Source organism: Salvelinus fontinalis, chromosome 38 (assembly GCF_029448725.1).
Source record: "Salvelinus fontinalis isolate EN_2023a chromosome 38, ASM2944872v1, whole genome shotgun sequence".
Taxonomy (NCBI): domain Eukaryota; kingdom Metazoa; phylum Chordata; class Actinopteri; order Salmoniformes; family Salmonidae; genus Salvelinus; species Salvelinus fontinalis.
The window spans coordinates 24,576,730-24,598,291 of record NC_074702.1 but is presented as its reverse complement, the minus strand read 5'-3'; the positions used below and the strand labels follow the sequence as shown (position 1 = coordinate 24,598,291).

Genomic DNA, 21,562 nt, shown 5'->3' with positions numbered 1-21,562 from the left:
GATTACAATCCTAACTCTCATTCAGGTCCACTATGATGAAAGTCAATACTGAGTCAATACTAGTGATACTGAAATTGGACCGTTTCCAGAGTAACTGAACCATCTGTACTGTCAATAGTTTGAAGTTGTGTGTCCTTGGAGTATTACTCATTTAGCTCAGCAGAGCAGCAGTAACATAATATATTCTCTCTTTGGATCAGTATCAGCCACAAGTGATTCTAGGCAAATAAAATGACAGGCATGTACAGTATCTTCATAAAACATTTAGAAGTGTTTACACATGAGGATTGCTGTAGCCCCATCAGATTCAACTCAGTTTATTCATAATCCATTCAGACTCTCTCAAATTGTTCCCTGCAGGCTGCAGTGGAAAAACTAACCTCACTGCTATTGAACCCATGGCCCAGTTTCAGTCCGGCTCAATCAGGGATAATAGGGTTTAAACAAGCCGGGTGCCCATCTTGTGCCAGAACAGAACCAGCGGCTCCTGAGAATTATAGGCTATTTACCTAGGGGTCAGACAGAAGTAAGAAGCAATGGGTCTGGGCTGGCTGTACCAGTCTGTTGCGAAACGCCACTATGATAGGTGTTGTGACTGATACTGTGAGTGATAATGATCCTGCTCTTTCATAGCTGAGCCTGGAGAGGAAGTGGCAGATGAACATTTCCTGTGTGGTGGAGTGTCCCGTCAACTGCCAGCTCTCTGATTGGTCGACCTGGTCGGAATGCTCGCACACGTGTGGATTGGATGGTAAGACAGGTAGCCTAGTGGTTAGAGCATTGAGCCAGCAACCAAAGGTTTCCTGGATCGAATCCCCGAGCTGACAAGGTCAAATTCTGTCATTCTGCCCCTGAACAAGGCAGTTAACCCACTGTTCCCCGGTAGGCCGTCATTGTAAATGAGAATTTGTTCTTAACTGACTTGCCTAGTTAAATAAAGGTTCAATTAAAAAAATGTATATATACTCCTATATCCTTTTACTGTCAATGGCTCCTAGGTAAACGTCTGAGATGATCAAGAAGAATTGAAGGACACTTAATGGGTTAACTTCTCCTGAGGGTCATCAAACCAGACTCATCTTGGTGGTTGTATGAATATTGCTTCCATATGAGATACAGTGCATTGATTTGTTTCGTACAAATATTATATTCAAGCTAATATCACAAAATATCTTAGGCAGCCAGGGTTTGGAAAAACACAAAGATTACAAACGAGACAAACGGCATTAAACACGGTCATACAGTATCTTCAAAGCTCACTCTGTTTCGTTCGATGGCCTCACGTAATAGAATGCACACCTTCCTACGTTCGCTGTGCTATCAACCCATGTTAATTCAACAGCTCCTCTACACAGTCAGATGACCGAACAGTCACGGGGATCTCCGTCTGCGCAAAAACAATCACACATCACACTCTTAATGGCTTGGGAGAACTCCCCCCCCAAAAATTGCAAGACTGCTCATTGAACTGAGAGAGATTGCATCCTACATCGCCCTGTAAAGTGACTGCTCTGTCCTTTGTTGTTTGTTGTTGTACAGCATCAGACAATTGATTCTGTCCTATTATGCCTGTCTGCTAGCGGCCCTGTGGGAAGCCCTTTGAAGTAACAGCCAGCCTGTAGCCTCTAGCACCTGCAGCTGAATCACAGGCAAGAGATAAGTGTTTTAAGAGTGGATAAAGATGCAATGGGGATCCTCACCTGATCTATAGAGGATGTTCTGTTGGCTAGAACAGGATGTGAGGTAGTATTATGTCTGATGGAAAATGTTGTATTTTACTGTCTGATAAGTGTAGCAGGTGTTCTTTGTTGTTTGGTTGAGAGAGAGGATTGCTGGCTCTGTGTTGGAAAATGAGCTGTTATATGTGACCAATTGCAAAACAGAGACGGAGAAAGGGGTTTGAAAGAGTATGTGGCGTGGAAGCAGTGAGATGGATTTATACGAGAGGGGTGGAAAGAGAGGAATGAATGCGAGGGAGAGGTGGACATTGAGTCTGCAGTACTTGAAGTACCAGTGTGTTACAGCAAATCACAATCTGTCTGTGTGTGTGTGTGTGTGTGTGTGTGTGGTGTGTGTGTGTGTGTGTGTGTGTGTGTTAGCTCACTTAATACCTATACTTCATCTGAGATGATACACTCTTAGTATAACTACTGTATACATCACATTGCAAAGCCTTTAGAATCTAGAAAGCTTTGCAAAATGCTCAAACTGCAGCACACCACATCCATTACACATAAGAGACTTCACCACCTCATATGGTCCTGTACTGGTGTTATATAAAAGGAAGGCAGTAGTTGGCAGAACAGAAAGGAAAAGTCATTTTGCTCAAGTGGAGGAGTGGAAGTAGAGAGGTAATCAATATGGCTGGAGGACAGAACGGTGTAGCAGGCTTTTTCAAGAGCTGCCTTTGTCAAGCAGTTAGGGACGACTAATACAGTAACCTATAAATAATACAGTAACACACACGCAAAGACGCACAGGAGTACACACAAATACACATGTACATAAATACACACAATAACTGTTTGTAGGCCTATACTGTAATTACATGTCTTTGCCAATTGAATTGAATGCACTGAATGGTGAATGAACTGACATTAAAACAAAGGATGAACTTTAGCAGACTGTTCCATTCAAAAGGAAGGAAAAGAGCGAACAACACATCATTGACTTGCGTTTGTCTAGACGGAGATCCCTGCTGTGTTTGGTTTGTAGCCCGAGCTCATGCATCTCCCTATTCAGACATCAGTCATATGTTGATGTGAATTACAGTCAAAGCACTCTTTCTGAATCAAATAGTCCCAACGTCTGCAGACTTTCTACATGTCTTTAGGTAGATGTGATACTGTAACTACTACAGATGTAGAATCTTCATTTGAGTAAGTTTAGCAACAGCAGGAAATTAATCCTCACCAACAGGAAGTGTGAATTATTATCTGGATTATAATTCATGGACATTTTTGAAGGTGTTTCATAAAGGGAAAAATCAAGTCTGAATTTTCAAAGTGAAAATTACTTCAGGAGCCTTTTAAACCTCAAATACACTACACTGCATTGCAGGGAAGTTATCCTGCAACAGGGTGATCAAATGAAGATCCTACATCTGTACAAGACTAATTGTCCAGTGAGTGTCTCACATGAATGATGTCACTGCATTTTTGTGTTCCAGGGCGGATGTGGCGTAGCAGGGTGGTGGTGCAGTGGTCCCAGGGAGACGGGCGTCCCTGTCCCTCTCAGCTGGAGCAGTGGAAACCTTGTCCTGTCAGACCCTGTTACAGGTGGCAGTACAGCCCCTGGTCTGAGTGCAGAGTGGAGGTAGGCTACACCACACACTGTCTTATTCTCCCTGGTCTGAGTGCAGAGTGGAGGTAGGCTACACCACACACTGTCTTATTCTCCCTGGTCTGAGTGCAGAGTGGAGGTAGGCTACACCACACACTGTCTTATTCTCCCTGGTCTGAGTGCAGAGTGGAGGTAGGCTACACCACACACTGTCTTATTCTCCCTGGTCTGAGTGCAGAGTGGAGGTAGGCTACACCACACACTGTCTTATTCTCCCTGGTCTGAGTGCAGAGTGGAGGTAGGCTACACCACACACTGTCTTATTCTCCCTGGTCTGAGTGCAGAGTGGAGGTAGGCTACACCACACACTGTCTTATTCTCCCTGGTCTGAGTGCAGAGTGGAGGTAGGCTACACCACACACTGTCTTATTCTCCCTGGTCTGAGTGCAGAGTGGAGGTAGGCTACACCACACACTGTCTTATTCTCTCTGGTCTGAGTGCAGAGTGGAGGTAGGCTACACCACACACTGTCTTATTCTCTCTGGTCTGAGTGCAGAGTGGAGGTAGGCTACACCACACACTGTCTTATTCTCTCTTTGACCCTTTTACTCAGTTAACACACACAGAGGACATGATCTGACTTATCCATGTGTGTGTGTCTGTTTGTGTGTCTGTGTGTGTGTCTGTGTGTGCTTCTGTGTGTGCTTCTGTGTGTGTGTGTCTGTCTCCCCCAGGAGGTGGTATGCGGAGCGGGACTTCACTACCGGAACCTGTCGTGCTTCGTGTCGGACGGCTCCAGAGAGGGAGAGGGCAGCATGGTGGAGGAGGAGCTGTGTGGGGGTCTGGAGCTGGCTGTCAACAGAGACAAAGTGATCATACTGAAGGAGACCTGTGTTCTGCCCTGTCCAGGTAACCAACCAGCTAACAGTATGCAGCGCTCCCGTCTTATGGAGGTGTGCTGTTATTTATATTGTGCATCGTGGTACAGTGTGGGTGGTAGCATAGATCTAGATCTAAGCCTATGCCTGTGTAAAAACAGCACAGAGAAAAAACACACTGTGAATTCATAACATCTCCTTTTTATGCAGATGTACACATACATTACATCAACAACAATCTGCTTTGAACTTTAATAGACGTTCTTCAACCCCAAGAGTTTAATAAACTTGACTTGGTTAGCTTTAGTTGTGTTTTTTGCTCTGTTGTCTTTTCTTCAGGCATATCACTCCAAATGGAACAAAGAGGCTAACAACTGTGTGGTTCCCTATCTCCTCTCTCTCTCTCTCTCTCTCTCTTTCTCTCTACCTCTCTACCTCTCTACCTCTCTACCTCTCTACCTCTCCCTCTCTCTCTCTCTCTCTCTCTCTCTCTCTCTCTCTCTCTCTCTCTCTCTACCTCTCTACCTCTACCTCTCTACCTCTCTACCTCTCTACCTCTCTACCTCTCTACCTCTCTCTCTCTCTACCTCTCTACCTCTCTCTCTCTCTCTCTCTCTCTCTCTCTCTCTCTCTCTCTCTCTCTCTCTCGATCTCTCTCTCTCTCTCTCTATCTCTCTCTCTCTCTCTCTATCTCTCTCGATCTCTCTCTCTCTCTCGATCTCTCTCGATCTCTCTCTCTCTCTCTCTCTCGATCTCTCGATCTCTCTCTCTCTCTCTCTCTCTCTCTCTCTCTCTCTCTCTCTCTCTCTCTCTCTCTCTCTCTCTCTCTCTCTCTCTCTCTCTCTCTCTCTCTCTCTGTGTTTGTGTCTGTAGGTGAATGCTACCTGATGGAGTGGTCTGACTGGAGCCCGTGTCTGAGTGTGTGTGCCAAAGGGGCCGGCGTGGACTTTGGCTCGGTCCAGGTGCGCTCGCGAGCCGTCATGGCCCAGGAGCCTGAGAATGTCCAGCTGTGTCCTGACCAGGACTGGGAGTCCCGACCCTGCATTGGTGAGACTGGGAAAACAAGTTTGTATTCATTAGGGCACACAAGCGAAATGTTTTGCAATGGAAGATGAAAATGAATGTTTTTTTATTGGACTATTAAGGTAGTCCCGTCCCACTTCAGTCTGTTTTCTTCCATTTGGTGCCTAATCAATACAACCCAGGTTTTATGTTTTCATCGAAGTCAAATAACATTCCCATCAATCAAGTTTATTTTATATAGCCCTTCGTACATCAGCTAATATCTCGAAATATTCCATGAGGAATTTATTTTACCAGGTTAAAATATGGCAAAACAAATTCCTCAGGTTTATATACAGTACTAGCATGGTCCCTCATGTACTCATGTTAGACTAGACTAGAGCATACAGTGTTATGTGAATCCCCAACCCCCCACTACGTTCCCCTGGGCTCTGGCTGGGGAGTCCCTCGTTTTCTCACCCACTACTGCGGCCGCCCCACAGCAGCCATCGCTGGGATGACCTGGTTTATAAGCATCACTGTGGGCCCGTGTGGGAGAGGGGATGGGGTGGCCCGGCGCTCTTTAAGAAGAAGAGGAAGGGGAGACGGGGAGATAGAGTGGGAAGGAGCGAGACATGGGATGGAGAGGAAAAACAGGAGAGAGAGGGGAGAGGAAGCAATATAGGGAATAGAGAGAGAGAGGGAGAGGAAGAAAGAGAGAGAAACACACCAGATCATTATACCCTGACCGATGACACTATAAAAAATCTATTGTATTGATTGTAGCGATGATACTGTAGCCAGCGAGCACTGAGAGAAAAATGTAAATTTTTGAGATGAGATTGAGATTGCTCATTTACGATAGAGTTGAACTGGTTTTGCAGGTGATTAGTTACAGAGGGCTCCCCAAAGAATAAGGGTCACTTGGAGCACTGATGGAGATATTGATGAAACATTAACAGCGTTCATGCTAAGCCATCTAGCAAAAGACTGAGCCTTTCATCCAGAATGTAAAAATCGAACCACACCCCTCTGTTCAATTAAGTTCCGTTTAATTCAGTAGAACTGATCTGAATTCAATTTGGCTCTGTTCTGTACCTGACTTGATGGCTCATCGATATCATTATGTCTTGTGCTCTTACAGATGGGGAGTGTTTTGAGTACAATTGGATGAGCAGCACGTGGTCAGGCTCCTCTCGTGTCACCTGGTGTCAGCGCTCTGATGGACTCAACGTCACTGGTAGGCACTACTAAACCTTCAATGGTGCCTTAATGCACTTCTTTCCATTTGCCTTATTAGAGTTGACATCAAAGCCTAAAGATCTGACCAATCACATGCCATCTGAACCTTCTTTGGTGACCTTTGACCTACAGGAGGATGCCCCCCTATCAATCCTCCAGGAGACGACAACAACTCCTGTGACCCGCCGTGTCAAATGCCAATGTCCTTCTGCACTGAGGTGAGCTGTTCACGGGTAGTTATCTATGTTGAGTGAGAGTGGTTCAGATTAGGTTTGTGCTCTGAACGCGTTGCACTTCAGTCCATTCTAGCATGGCCAGATAGTGACAAGCTGACAACCGTGGTTGTGTCTGAAAGCATTAATACCTGTCAAATCCTTGCTTCCTCCATCCTTGTCTCCTCAATTCCTTTCAAAGTGCATCAAAGGAGAGAATCCAAGGTCCCTCCCTCTGACCTCCTCCTCCAATTAGCTTTGAAAGGATTTGAGGAAACAAGGGCAGAGGAAGCAAGGATTCGAATAGATAGTAACATATTCAGACACAGCAGTGAACAGTATGTGTGTAACACTGCCCTCTTCAGGCCAGCATGTGTATGTGCGAGGAGGGTTACACCGAGGTGATGTCCTCCAGTGGCCAGCTGAACCAGTGCTCCCCCATACCCATCCTGGAAATCCCCACCGCCGGGGACAAGAAGACTGACGTGAAGACCAGCCGTGCCATCAACCCCACCCTGCCTGCCACCATACAGCCTGGACGCACCGGACGCACCTGGTACCTGCAGCCCTTTGGACCAGGTGAACCAGCTACGTCACTAGCGTAGAAGTAGTGAACACACATTCAGTAGCTTGCAGGTGCAGAGTACAAAAGGTAAAACCCATGAAAGTTTGATATATGCTGCGGGGGGCATTATTTCTTACAGATGCAGCTACGTCAACCACAGTAAATAGCTTTTATAGCTTTTGGTTTATGAGAGTTACATTTCTGCACACACTTCTGACAATAGCAAATATAGCAAGAATGTAAAGTGATGGGAGGACCAGTTTGGACCAGAGGAATGTTTCTCTGCTACTCCGTCATCATGGCTAAATAAGTGCATGAAATGAAAAGGAAGCATGTGGCTGATGGTTTGTTAGATGCTGCAACAGGATTGCAGCCAATACAAGAGATACTATGTATTATGCTAATGTCCTGTACGCTCTTAGCGAATTTGCTTGGTTAACACCATAGTGCTTTCTGGTTAGAGTGCTGCATGTCACTGAGTCAGTAAGTGGCACTTGGGCTCTTACCATTTTCAACAGGTTGAGACTGTCTAGACATGTCCTCCAAAGCACAATTCAGATCAACATTTTCAAAGCCAGAAACGAATGGAAACTAGACCCAGTCAGTCGTGTGGCCAGCTGAACTGACAGCTCTCCCTCCTCCACAGATGGCAAGCTGAAGACGTGGGTATATGGTGTAGCAGCGGGAGCCCTGGTACTGCTCATGTTCATAGTGTCTATGATATACCTAGCTTGGTGAGTCCGCTCTGATCTTGTCCTTTTTTACTCATCCATCCCTTCATCATTCATTAAAAAATCCCTGTAGTGATTTGTTTTGGTCCGATTTGATTTCAGATGTTGAACCCTTTCATTTAGTCATTAGTTGGTTCATCCCCCCCTCATCTTTTTGGTGTATTTATTGTTTTGTTGTTATTTGTTTTGTTTTCTTCATGCCATCTGTCGCCAGCAGCAGTTACAGCGTCCTGAGCCGCCATCTTCAGGCCACCGAGTCCAACGCCAATGGGACGGTGGTCTGGATGGGCCAAAATGTACATGAGTTGACTTACATGTGCCCCGATTGCCAAGAGTTGGGTCAAAGCAGTAGCCAAAGCAGTGGCCAAAGCAGTGGCCAAAGCAGCAGCCAGGGCAGCAGCTAAAGAGTAGCTGCAGTGCCAACCGTTGACCCCTAACCTGTGACCCCTCCACCAGTGTCACATGACATGTCCCGCTTGACCAGCTGTGTGAAGTTGCTGGTGCAGGTGAGGTCCCAGGAAATCACCTTCTCGGGGTCCCTCATACTGTAGGTGGTAGGCTCCAGATAGAACCTGTTTGTAGGAAGTCTTCCGACTTAAGGATGACCTTACCTTTACCAAATCATTAACCGAAACCATTAGGGAAGTGGTTTCCAGACCCTAACACACCCAATTACTAATCAACGACTCAAGATGAAGATTAGTTAACTCAGAAGTGTTAGTGTTGGCCTGGAACAAAATATGTGACCAGGGTTAAGTGACTACTAATGTGACTACCATTGACTGATTTGGGCTCCCGAGTGACGTAGCAGTCTAAGGCACTGCATCTCAGTGCAAGAGGCGTCACTATAGTACCTGGTTCGCATCCAGACTGTATCACATCCGGCCATGATTGGGAGTTCCATAGGGCGGCGCACAATTGGCCCAGCGTCGTCTGGATTTGGCCGGTGTAGGCCGTCATTGTAAATAAGAATTTGTTCTTAACTGACTTGCCTAGTTAAATAAAGGTTCAATAAAAAAAAATAAAAAAATACAAATTCAACCCCATTAAGACTCATTCAGGCCTTTTCCTGTGGACTAATTTGTTTTCTTAAATGAAAAATGGCACAATGATGGTGCCATACTGTCCTCTGGTGGCCATGATACATAGCTACTATATTTTAAAGCAGTAGCAACATTCCCCTGCTTTTATCAAATCCCCTCTGCCATCTCATCCCTGTTTATCCTCTATTTACCATACATTGTCACATACATTTATTATGTTGCTTACGTTTATAATGCACGGAACACCAATTGTTGAGGATAATCAAGTTCACACTACCATCAAGAAATATGCACACATGCAGTAGAAGTAAGCATTTATGCATGCATCTTTATTAGGCATTAATGATTCCAGGACAACAATCGTACTTCTCTTTTCCTAGGATGGTGACATTTGCTAAATAGCTCTAATATTCTTGCACTGTCATAACCTATAGAAAATGTACTTTATAACTCCGAGCCATAGAAGTCAAGTGAAGCACGGCCACAGACATTAATGCAAATGGACATACTAATACCTTTAACTTGCTTTTTATCTTTTTAATATGCCCATGTCTTCCCGAAATGTCAGTTTTATAGAGATATCGTTCATTTAGAACAAACGCAGCAATATGTTATAACTGACATAATAGTATGCCACTTTCTAGTGCTGCTGGTGTTTTACTTGCACTGTAGTGTACAGATTGTAAGGCAGGGTAACGTGTTGTCTACTCTTCCTCTTAGCAAAAAGCCAAGGAAACCAAAGAGACAGAGGCAGATGAACAACCGACTGAAACCTCTCACCCTAGCCTATGATGGGGACGCTGACATGTAGGACTCTGGGATAGCCTAGTCCTCCAGAGACCTGCCACACCTGCCGTAAAAACAAAGAGACATATCCCATCATCGGAAGGACAGGGATGTTTTCATCTGCAGATCAGAAGAAGAAGACCAACGGCCATCTTGAATCCATTTTGGGTCCTCATGAGTTAAATGGAGATTGGAATTGAGGAAACATTTCTCCACTTAGAGATATTTGGGTTTAGTCCATTTCAAGGAGCAGTTCTCCTTTTTCGCCCATTTTCTTTTGTGATATTTCCTAAAGCAAAAGCCTTCAAGGCCTCCACTCACTATGAGGAAAATGCCTTTTTTTGTTTGCCCTTTTTGCTTTCAAATGGAAGGGCTGCTGCAAAGAGACAAACTTTTTTCTCCTTGAACACAAACAGCACAAGCTCATTTCTTTGCTGTGTTTTCTGCTTGTCACTGAAACGTTGAGTAGCTGGAGGCTTAGGATGCACTGACGGTTCGCACGTTGCCAAAAGTCACCGCAGGGAAGGGGAGAAAATCTCCATGAAAAGGCTTGGATTCCTTTCCTTTCTGAATTTTGACTGAAATCTCCTTCTTCGGTCGCAAACAAAGAAATACTTTTGGTTTCCGGTTGATTCCTAGGCAGTGGACTATCTTGAAGGATAAACATATACAGACAGAGAACACAAGATGAGAAAAAAATCCCTGGTTACTGGATCTATTGCCTGTCTCCCTTTTGCTTTGTTTCAGGCACTATTATTGCACTACATTAGTGCAGCATGATATGCACATGATGACTTATACGTTGTATTGCCATAGAACATTGCCTCTCTTAAGACACAACCATATGCAGTTGGAAACAAAATGTGAAAATAATAGGCATTTTCAAGACCATGGATACATGATAACTGCAGATGATGTCCACATTCTATAACACAGGGGGTGTGAATCAATAGTAAATATGTATAGATTTTATTTTGTCACAACTCGTTTTGTTTTTGGTCCAGTATCTTTTGTGGTCTATATACTGTAGTTTGCTTGGTATTGTCCCTCTCTCTGCCCGAATGAAATCGAATAGACAACTTAAATGAGGACCATTGATTCTGTTCTTGCTTACAATGAAATATTTCCAATGGTTTAAATGTTGTAAATATGAAACATAGCCCATATGTACATGGAAGATAAATGGGCAAATGGATTTTCTTATTTTTTCGATAACTTGTTTCGCAAAAAACAAAACCCTTCTGAAGCTAAAACGATGTGTGTGACTACTATTGTATTTTTGTCTAACTTCTAATGTCACGCAAACCTAACTTCTGCCTTATTGTCAATGATCAACTATCTACAGTACCATATACATTCATATATATATATATATATATATATATATACAAACCAACATATTTAATAATGGGTGCAGCACAGGTTTATACTGTATGTCATTGATTCATGTGATGAATGATTGATGAATTTGGTGATTGATGAATTTAGACGGAAGTTGAACAGTACCATTTTCTTGGACAAAGGCTCTAGGAACACTACAGTTGTTTTCGGTTCTGACTTCTTAAGACTATCGAAATGTCCTTTTTCACAATGACCCATATCATAGTGCCCTTAGACATATGATAATGATGCAGTTTGTTCTCTCGGCGTACAATATTACATCATATATTCTGTATATATTGAGGTCCATCAGCAGCCTACATTACAGTATATGAATACAGAGGCAATATGATGCCGCTGTTCTACAGTGGCAGAATTCGACCACTGCCTGATCGCTAGAAGAACAGCTGATGAGGAGAATGTTTACTTTTTGTCAGTTTTCCTTGTAAAAAATAACATTTTTTATTTTTTTTGAAAAAAAGGTCAACATATGTGAACATTTATTTTGTATTGCACAGAAATGTTTAGTTTGAATATTGCAGTGGGTGTATGATATTACACATGGGGGTTCTCTTGAAGCAAGTTGTGTGTTGTAAAAAAAAAGATAAGACTCCATCGTTTTGTAAAGATTGTTTATATATGTATCGGAAGTATTACTAAAAATAAATGAAGAAAATGTTCTAAACATACTAAGTTACAGTGAAAATGTTGATTGATGCCTTTCTAGAGTGTGCTGTCATTATGTTGGATGTACCACTAGATGTCTCTCTAGACACAAATGAAAAGTTATATTGCAAGGCACTCTTGCAGTCTCCTTTCCAACTCTCTCTTTCTACCTCCTCTCTCTCTCCCTCTTCCTGCCTCTCTCTATCCCTTCCTCGCTCTCCTCTCTCTCTCTTTCTCTCTCTCGGTTTCTCCCTCTTCCTCCCTCTCTCTCCCCTCTTACTCGCCTCTCTGTCTCTCCCTCTTCCTGCCTCTCTCTCTCTCTCTCCCTCCCTCTCTCTCTCTCTCTCTCTCTCTCTCTCTCTCTCTCTCTCTCTCTCTCTCTATCCCTCCCTCTCCCTCTCCCTCTTCCTACCTCTCTCTATCCCTCTCTCTCTCTTTGCCTCTTTCTCTCTTCTCTTTCTCTCGCTCTATAAAACATCACATCACACTGACAATCAGACCTACAAGCACTACCATTCACGCAACACCGCCAATAATCCTGCCACAAAGAACGTATCATTCATATCTTCCAATAGACAAAACATAGACAGAGCATTTGATTTTCAACCCTCAGTCAATCTGAAGATTGATCCCTGCTATTTACTCCAGGGTCTTTTTCAGGTTTCCTTTTGTCATTTATCTCTAGTTGTGGCATTTTTACCTAGTCAATTCGATTTTTTTCAAGAAAGGGTTTTGCGTACAGGTTGGCATGAAAAGTGAAGGACTACCAAGAGGAATGAAGTCCACATGTTGGTGCCTTGTTCTCCTGTCACTCATTTCTATGGTAAGTTGAGTTTTTGTTGTAAATTCTCTAGTATTTTTTCTGTCTTTTGAAATCTTGAGTTCAAAGCTACCAGCTAAATGTACAGATGTTGTCTGTGCCATAGCATTTTTCCAAAGATCTTTTTACTCACAAGTGTTTGGTAAATGTATATGCTGCATACATATTTTGAGTATACTTTTCAGCACCTTGGAGAGCACCAGTCTTTGATTTTACTCTTAAAGGGAAATGTCACCATATTTCAACTTCATATTCATCATCTCCAGCACCAACCCAATATCAACATATGTGAAAATGGAGCATTTCTATGTTTTGTAAAAGATACTGGACCAAAAACAAAACGAGTTGTGACAAAATAAAATCTATACATATTTACTATTTATTTACATATTTACTGTCATTGGAAACACTTATCTTCCTTTATGTTTTTTTACTACGAAACATAGAAACATGCCATTTTCCCATATATTGATGTTGGGTTGGTGCTGGAGATGATGAATATGAAGTTGAACCACTATGAAATTTCCCTTTACATCTTTGACTCATCTATTGTTTTAATAGATGTACTATTGTGTTGTGGGCAGAGGGAAACATTTTGTCATTCCCATTCCGATGGTTGTAGATCTAATTTGAATCAATCAACTCAGATTACTCTCCCCTTTGAGTCACTCAATTCCGTTGAAAAGTACTAGTGCTTGACATTTCACCTTTTGAGAAGCTTGACATAATATATTTATTGTTATGCCATCCCAGTTTCTGACATCCCAATTGTGTTAATCTTCTGGTACGTAGTAACCCTGCATGAGGTAAATCTGTCAACAGACAAGCAAGAGAAACAGGCCCAAATTGTCTCTTACACATTATTTGAACTTAATCCCACAAAGTTGACTAATCTTCAGTAGTTACCTTGGGTTATCAGCACTTCATTTGCATAGTGATTGAAATAAGTCAATTAATAATAATTGTTTCTACGACTTAACTCCCATTATCGAATTTAATTCGCAGTCTTGAAAATGATGAACTCAATTTCACACTTGACTAGGCTCACTAATCATTTTCTCCCCTGAACTAATGAAGCCTTCTCTTTTTTAAGGAACACTTTTATTCAGTGGATTATGATGCAATTATATTAAACTAATACTAAATTACTGTAAAATGTCATTGCAGTACTGTAAACATGAAGTGTTGGAGGTATAGAAAGTGTTTACTCTCAATTGTACCACTTGATGTGAATGTTTTTCCAGGCTTCGCCTCCAAATTGCTTCGCCATGCTTTAATGGGGTGCTCATAATTGTTTCGTGCTCGGCGCATCCTAAACTCTAGCCTCGAGCTCCTTCGACAGATTGACAGACCCATGGGAACCTCGCAAACTTATTTTGGACGCCTTTGAACCAACTCGTGTGTGAAATAATATGATTATGTATTTATCCTCTGGGTGAGTTGGAGAAACTAGTGGCTTTTTTTTGTTGCCACGATAATACCCTCAGTCCAACTACTGACCGTTTTGATCCTCTACAGACCTCACGGCGATAATACCGCCCTAAGTTTGCTATGTTTGATAGTCTATCATTCTATTTCACACCTATTTGAGATGTCTTGAGATGCCTCACTCTAAAGCCCATAATATTTGACCCCTCAGGTAACAGTGGGGGTAACATGGAGGCCAAGCTTTCTGGTGATTTCACGTTGATCGCTGTTCATCTCGGAGAATGCTATAGCTGATCCATGAAAACATCAGAGAAAGACAATCCTACATTTTCCAACATCAATTTGGATATCAGTACAACCAAACGATCCCCTAAAAAAGTGATGGCCAGCTCCCGCAGGAGAGCTACTGATTAGTAGAATCAAGTGTTAGATTAGGGCTAGAACAAAACCCTGCTGGGAGTAGCTCTCCAGGAGAAGAGTAGGCCACATCTGCCCTAAAACATATCCCTGGAGATGTATACAGTCTTACTGCGCTTAGATCCAATTCCATTCTGCTCACTGAACGATGGAATCATGTCCCTGCGGACTCACAGATTCTGAATGGTTCTGATTGACCAGGGCTGTAAGGTGCTCTCTGAGATTCATTTAGGCACATATTGTAGCTGAGAGTTGAAAGGGACCTCAAGTATGTCATGTCAGTGAAGATCCTTTATATGCTAAATAGAAGGTGTGAAATAGAAGGCCATGATTCTTGGATGTATATTGATTAATCAACATGGTGCAATTTTGTTTCACTAGAACATAAAATCCTGAGCCAAGTTATGGTAAACAAACCACTCCAACTACCTAAACAAGATGGACGACATTGTTGCTTTGAATAAGAATAGAGATAGCCGGTTCCAACCATTCCAGCTCTAATGACTGTTTAACCGGAAGTGTCAGCTAGTCACAGCACCCAGAATTAACTTAATTTAGTTGCTAAAATGGTAACAGTCTGTCAGAAGAGACAAGTCTGCCCCAGAAACCCCCCTAAGAGTTCCAGCTGCAGTACCATTTCAGTGAATGAAAGCTCAAACATTTTTAATAGTCTCTCCTAGGTGTTTTTTAGCTACCAAGGTTGTCTTATCAGAACAAGACATTGTTGTTATATTGGGATTTTAACCTATAGCATATCCTCCTTATCTTAAGGGAAGCTACTGTACAGTACCATACTTTATCTCCCTCTATCTAGGGAAAGGATGGCTTAACAGGAAGAGATAACATTCAGGTTCATCCATCTACTGTGTTTACCACATTATGTCCATGGGTATTTTCAATAGGACTCGCTAGGGTATTTCCAATAAGGTTTTAACAGGGTATGTCCTCCATGATAATATCATCCCAGCATTTGTGTAATCATGTGCAGGAAGTCTGGTTTGTTTGAGGCCACAGGTAAGATTGACAAAAAGTGAGATTTAGAACTGGCTGATGAGCAATGCCTCACATTTTTCAAATTCACCACAGTACAGCTGTTGGTGACAACCTGTTTCTCCACCTCCATTTAACACCAGCGAAACATTTGTAATTTTCTGTCTTCTCCGTCTCACATGCTCTCAAACAGAGCGAGGTAATCTTGGCCTTTTCCCCTGTTTCCACAGACAAGGCTGCCTTGATGTGAATGTTGGTTTAGTCAGGAGAGTCTTGATTTGCCTAATCTCTGTCGTGTGGATTACAGGTTGGTTATAATCTGTGAATTGGGGTCTCTGCGAATGTGACATGGAGCCCTCTAATCCCGACCATGACAGTTTGCACAGGCTGTCAGGTGCTTCAGATGAAAACTAATTGGATGTCAGTGTTGAACCCAGTGTAATAACCCTCATGACAAGACAGTAAGGACCAAGCTAGCTCTCAAGAAAATTTGGGGAATTTAAGATGTACCCTATACAGTGTAATTGTGCATATGATTGCTTAGGAGAATCATGTCTGAATCAAGTAAATGGGATATATGTTGTGAGATCCTTAAAGAAAAACTGAATATTTTATTTTCCAGGTCACCCTCGCAAAATAAGCTTTTAACCTTGAGTCTTTCTCCTGGTTAAATAAAGGTTAAATGAGAGAGAGACAAAAATGGTTGGCTGTCCTTCCAAGTAGGGGAATCCATTGAGATTGAGCTTCAGTCATTTAGCAGCACAGGTAATTACAGCTCCATGAAAGCTATTTTTCATTTGGTCATTGGAGACCCCACTGCTAATGAATCAGGAAAGAGAAAGCCTTGGGAAATAAATGGGGCTTATTTGAATTATGGGTCATACTTCCTATTCAATGAAACTGAAGCACTCAACCTTTCCTATTTCTTTTCAGATGGAGAACGCAAATGTATAAGTTAAAAAACATTGCAGCGACATTTCCTTAGTGCAAAATAATTGTGTGAAGTGCAATTATTTAACCAGAGTTTAGTAAACTGTCCCCTTTATAACTCACATTGCTGAAGAAAAATGTGAAATTAAATCAAGATGGCAGATTATAATTTCTTCCCCCATAGTTTTCATGTTCAATGTATGAAGTCATATTTGGTCCAAAACAAAGATGAGATTGAAATTAGGCTTGAGCACCACAAATGACCTTTTTCAAATGAAGCATTCTATGTCCAAATCCAACATGCATTCGCTCTATAACTGTTGCAATATACAGACTACCCTACCGCAATATCATCCAGTGAACTTTGTGAAAGAAAGAAGACCTTATTCTCCTAGTATTGATCTGAGGTAAGGTACAAGATGTAAGACTTTGCCCAGATAGATCTGCTGTCACGTTCCACAGATGGGGTTAGGCCATCACTGTCACCATTCTTCGTGAAGTGCAGTGGGAATCTTAGCCCTGTCATCTGTATTATTATGAGGGCCGGAGTAAAGGAATCATCAATCAACCGTTCAGGGTACATTCAGCAGGTAATAGTCTGGTGTTGCATCACGTCTGTAGGCCACTGAATAAACGCTTCAGTCATCTATATGCATGGCAGGATTGGAATATCCTTACTCTTGATAAAGGACACTGTGTTCATATGAGGCAATTGTGTCATGCACTGAATTTGTCACATATTCTTTCTATATCCATTAGTCACGACCTTCAGAATCACTGAATTTCAAATGGGAATTGACTTTATTGCCATTTCAGACCTACAGTTCATGTATGATCTATTGGTATAAAACAAAACAATGGCAAGTTCATGTATGATCTATTGGTATAAAACAAAACAATGGCATATCAAGGACATATCACTTTTTATCCTACACAGCAGGCTTATTTTATTAATGGTTTAAGCCATTCACGGCATGCCTGTTGTGTTTCATCATTGATATAGGATTGTAATGTCTCTTTGTTTTCCACAGGTTACAAGTGCCCATTCATCTGCTTCTGGAAGTTCAGACGTTCTGAAGTCAGAGAGACCAAAGTCAAGAGCTAAGGACCTCTGGACAACAGACACCAGCAAGGACTTATCCATCAGTCGTCTGCTCTCCCAGAGCTTTTATGACAAGAACCTGTCTGGCCTGGATCTGAACTATGACAAGTTGGAACCGTACTCTAAACAGGAGCTCTGGGACTGGCTCCACAACACCTCTAGCCTTCATGACCCCCGCTCCCGATCCAAGAGGAGACCCATCGTCAAGACAGGAAAGTTCAAGAAGATGTTCGGCTGGGGCGACTTCCACTCCAACATCAAGACAGTGAAGCTCAACCTGCTGATCACCGGGAAGATCGTAGACCACGGCAACGGCACGTTCAGCGTCTACTTCCGCCACAACGCTACGGGCCAGGGCAACGTGTCGGTGGGGCTGGTGCCGCCCACCAAGGCCGTGGAGTTCCAGCTGCAGCAGTCGACGGTCCTCAAGCCCAAAGACACCAAGCTGTTCAACTGCAGGGTGGAGTACGAGAAGGTGGAGAAGGGCACCAGGAAGTCGCTGTGTTCCCACGACCCCTCGCAGAGCTGCCCTCAGGAGCAGACCCAGAGCCATGTGTCCTGGCTGTGCTCCAAGCCCTTCAAAGTCATCTGCATCTACATCTCCTTCTACAGCACCGACTACAAGCTGGTGCAGAAAGTGTGTCCGGATTACAACTACCACAGCGATACTCCCTACCTCCCCACCGGGTGATTGGCTGAGCGGCTAAGGGAAAGGAACAGAGACAGACAGGGCATTCGCTCATGAGAGGTGTCAGTTGATTTGAGCTAGGCTGGCACGGCCCTCAATAGAACAGGGGAGGATGCTTTACTGTCGGAACAGAACTGTTAAAAGGTATTATTAAAGCCAATGCATCCCTGCTGCTTGTGAGATCGCTACACTGAGCAGACCTTCCCTATGGCCATTGTAAGAGCATTTAGGACGCAAAATTTCCTGGCTTGGCATACTTTTTACTCGTGTATTTTGACCCCCTACAGTAGCTATAAGAAAGTGCTCAGCCGGAGCCTTCTCTGAAGATTTGGCATTATGTAAATAATAACTGATAAAGCCCACTTTATTCTATTAGAAATGGTTTCGGTCTTCTAATTGTGTGTTGATGGAATAGCATTTTTCATTTTCCTTCTCTCTCATTGTCCAGTTCTGTTTGTCACTGGTGATTACAAAGCGGAAATGAAATAGGTAGATGCCGACTTACTGTGAAGGAAAGTGTCAGAACGCATTAAGACGTGCCATCTATTTCGTTGCATGTTTGTATCTGTATGACAGCCAGAAATACAGATCCTTCCAAAATTGTTTATTTTTCAGTCTCAGTGAATTATTAAAACATCAACATGGGGAAAATACACACTAAATAGCAGGCATCTCGGATCTAGGCTACATTTAATAAGAACAATTATATTAAAAAAACATTTCCTACAGATAAACACTGAGTACACCTAACATTAGGAACACCTTCATAATGTTGATTTGCACCCCCTTTTGCCCTCAGAACAGCCTCAATTTTTCAGGGCATGGACTCCACAAGGTGTCAACCCGTTCCACAGGTATGCTTGCCCATGTTGACTCCAATGCTTCCCACAATTGTGTCAAGTTGGCTGGGTGTCCTTTGGATGGTGGACCATTGTTGATACACACAGGACACTGTTGAGCATGAAAAAGCTAGCAGTGTTGCAGTTCCTGACACAAACAAGTGTGCCTGCCACCTACCATTCCCCGTTCAAAGGCACTTAAATATTTTGTCTTGCCCATTCACCCTCTGAATGGCACACATACACAATCCATGTCTCAATTGTTTCAAGGCTTAAAAATCCTCCTTTAACCGGTCTCCTCCCTTTCATCTACACTGATTGAAGTGGATTTAACCTATTCCATCAATAAGGGATCATAGCGTTCACCTGGATTCACCTGGTTAGTCTATATCATAGAAAGAGCAGGTGTTCTTAATGTGTTGTATACTCAGTGTACATTGTTTTTGATAGATAACAAAGAAAAAAATGTTAGCAATGGTTTTCAGCTCTGACATTGATGCCATGTTGATAGCAATCTCTTGCCCTCAGTTATATCCTATCCGACACAAGTTAATGCAGAGTAAATCAGATCAATGGAGGACTTTCATTTATTATGGATCTAAGTGTATTTCAATATTTAAAAAAGAACCATTTATGTTTGCCCCATGAGGAAAAAACACAGTAAAGAGTCCCCACTCTGTTCGCTATAAAACATTAAACCAATGAAATCAAAGGAAGTTACAGCATAAAATGTGCTGCTTGCCAGAGGACATGTATTAAACTGCAGGGACATCTCTCCACACATTATAACAACCAATGCTGACATCAATAACGCAAATTCTGGATGATGATGATGATGTAATAACACTATACGATAATGATACTGGATATTCGATTTGGCCATTGAGCTTTCATTATGCAAATGTGATGCTTGTAGCTGATTGTGAAACATCTCTGAGAACCATCACTGTGATTGTCATCCCTGTGTGAGAGAATAATGTCTGGGAATTACACTGACACACAATGTGAATCGAAATCCTTTATGAGGTTGATAGGCACCTTGAGGTTTAGTTCTTTGTGCGGTTTGCATTGTACATCTAACTAGTCAACTACTACAGGGTATTTCAGTACTGTACACTTGCACACAGACTCGTTTGTTGTTGACACAACTGAAAAATGAAATGGAAGATTTGACAAGGTACTTTATAAGAAATAGGTTTTGTTTCCTGTGAAGAGAGGGGCCTATGTGATAAGAGAGTGTGAACAGGGATTTATGATGTGAATGAACAAAGCTGACAGAAATAAACGTTAACATTTGACTCATAAATTGAGAGCAGTTATCTGTCATCATGGCTACTGGATGACAAATGTTTCAGATTATATTATTCGAGTGGGTCTTCCATTTTTATAAAGAGTCATTTTCTGTATAAGATCAGTTAAATATGTTGCCAAACTGGACACTCGTCTTCATTTTGTGTAATACATTATACTTGATTTATGGCTAATTATTATTTCTTTGAAATATATATATGAATTCAACTGCACTCTTTTGTGATGGGCCATGTCCGATAGTTGCACTTGGTTCTGAGTCTAAGCTCTATCTGGTACCATTTCTATGAATGAAACTCTCCATCTGTAATATACTACTGCATGATTAACACAAGGCTTTTAATGAGTGAATTATCCCCCATCCCAGATCCAGTCCGTTGGTGCAGTTGTCCTGGGCCATAGCCGTACACCAAGCCTCTGGTCTCCTCCTGCTCTCAGATACCTTCCTGATTAATGTGGTCTGGGGAACTGTTACAAATGGCAGATAGAATCAGGGGATTTCTCCTTCAGACTCCCAATGACACCCAGCAGCTGCAGGAGTAAACAGATGACTAACCACTGGCCTTTTGGCAGCCATTGGAGACTGGGAGGAGGAGGAGGAGGAGACCTGTAAACATTGCCTTGACATTTAGGTGGATTAAAAAGTTATTGGGATCCTGCTCTCCTGGTGTCGGAGGTAGTTGGCTCCGTAATTAATTGTGTCTTGGTTTTTTTCAAGAAGCTAAGCTAAAAGCATGCTAAGTATCATGCTTGTTGCAGTCCTTCAATTACTATATGTAGGGCTAGGTACACTTGTTTAGCCTAGCTCTTTATCTGATATGACGTCTATATTAGTGAACAAATAGCACATCACTCATAAACAGATAATCAGATGGGATGTCAAATGACTTATTTGAGTATGTGCAATTGGCATCTAATTCCAGAGTAATTCATTATTGTCATTTCATATATTGTTATGTTATTGCAGAATTCATGTTGTGTTTTGCTTTGAATCTGTGGTGTTAATTTCTGTGTGAAATACTGACGTATTAAAGCTCTAGCAGACAATGGCTTGTGGTTTTTGAATTACAAATGAATTGCTCTCGTCCAAACGCTATTACTATCCTGGAAATGAAAGCTCACTCATTGTGAACGTCTCATATCAGGTAAAACTAGAGAGAATTAATTAAACTTTGTCATTTTAATTGCTTTAGTGACAGCTGTCCTTTGGTGATGGAGCTATCCTAATGCACATACTGTGGCTTGTCAATTAC

General features: G+C 42.3%; 2 protein-coding genes across 5 annotated transcripts in view; both read left to right on the top strand.

Moving 5' to 3' along the window:
* Nucleotides 1-11,589, top strand: part of LOC129837920 (thrombospondin type-1 domain-containing protein 7A-like) — a 109,031-nt gene extending 97,442 nt beyond the window's left edge. For all 4 annotated transcript variants that reach the window (XM_055904449.1, XM_055904448.1, XM_055904450.1 and 1 more), the window contains 9 exons: nt 634-751; nt 3,170-3,315; nt 4,017-4,191; nt 5,034-5,207; nt 6,307-6,402; nt 6,537-6,622; nt 6,982-7,195; nt 7,828-7,915; nt 9,676-11,589. In XM_055904449.1, coding sequence (XP_055760424.1) covers nt 634-751; nt 3,170-3,315; nt 4,017-4,191; nt 5,034-5,207; nt 6,307-6,402; nt 6,537-6,622; nt 6,982-7,195; nt 7,828-7,915; nt 9,676-9,766 — 1,188 coding nt within the window. In that variant the 3' untranslated portion in view covers nt 9,767-11,589. The remainder of the gene's footprint in view (nt 1-633; nt 752-3,169; nt 3,316-4,016; nt 4,192-5,033; nt 5,208-6,306; nt 6,403-6,536; nt 6,623-6,981; nt 7,196-7,827; nt 7,916-9,675) is intronic.
* A 383-nt stretch (nt 11,590-11,972) lies between these two features.
* On the top strand, nt 11,973-21,356 carry LOC129837921 (neurexophilin-1-like). Its single transcript, XM_055904453.1, has 2 exons — nt 11,973-12,610; nt 17,404-21,356. Exons 1-2 carry the CDS (start codon nt 12,536-12,538, stop codon nt 18,163-18,165), a joined length of 837 nt encoding a protein of 278 aa, XP_055760428.1. The 5' UTR covers nt 11,973-12,535; the 3' UTR covers nt 18,166-21,356.
* Nucleotides 21,357-21,562: the final 206 nt, after the last annotated feature.

Excerpts from the sequence above, each read along its gene's own strand:
- LOC129837921 (XM_055904453.1), top strand. The coding sequence starts at position 12,536 with ATGAAAAGTGAAGGACTACCAAGAGGAATGAAGTCCACATGTTGGTGC. Across the intron at positions 12,611-17,403 it reads TCCTGTCACTCATTTCTATG|GTTACAAGTGCCCATTCATC; the intron begins GTAAGTTGAGTT and ends TGTTTTCCACAG.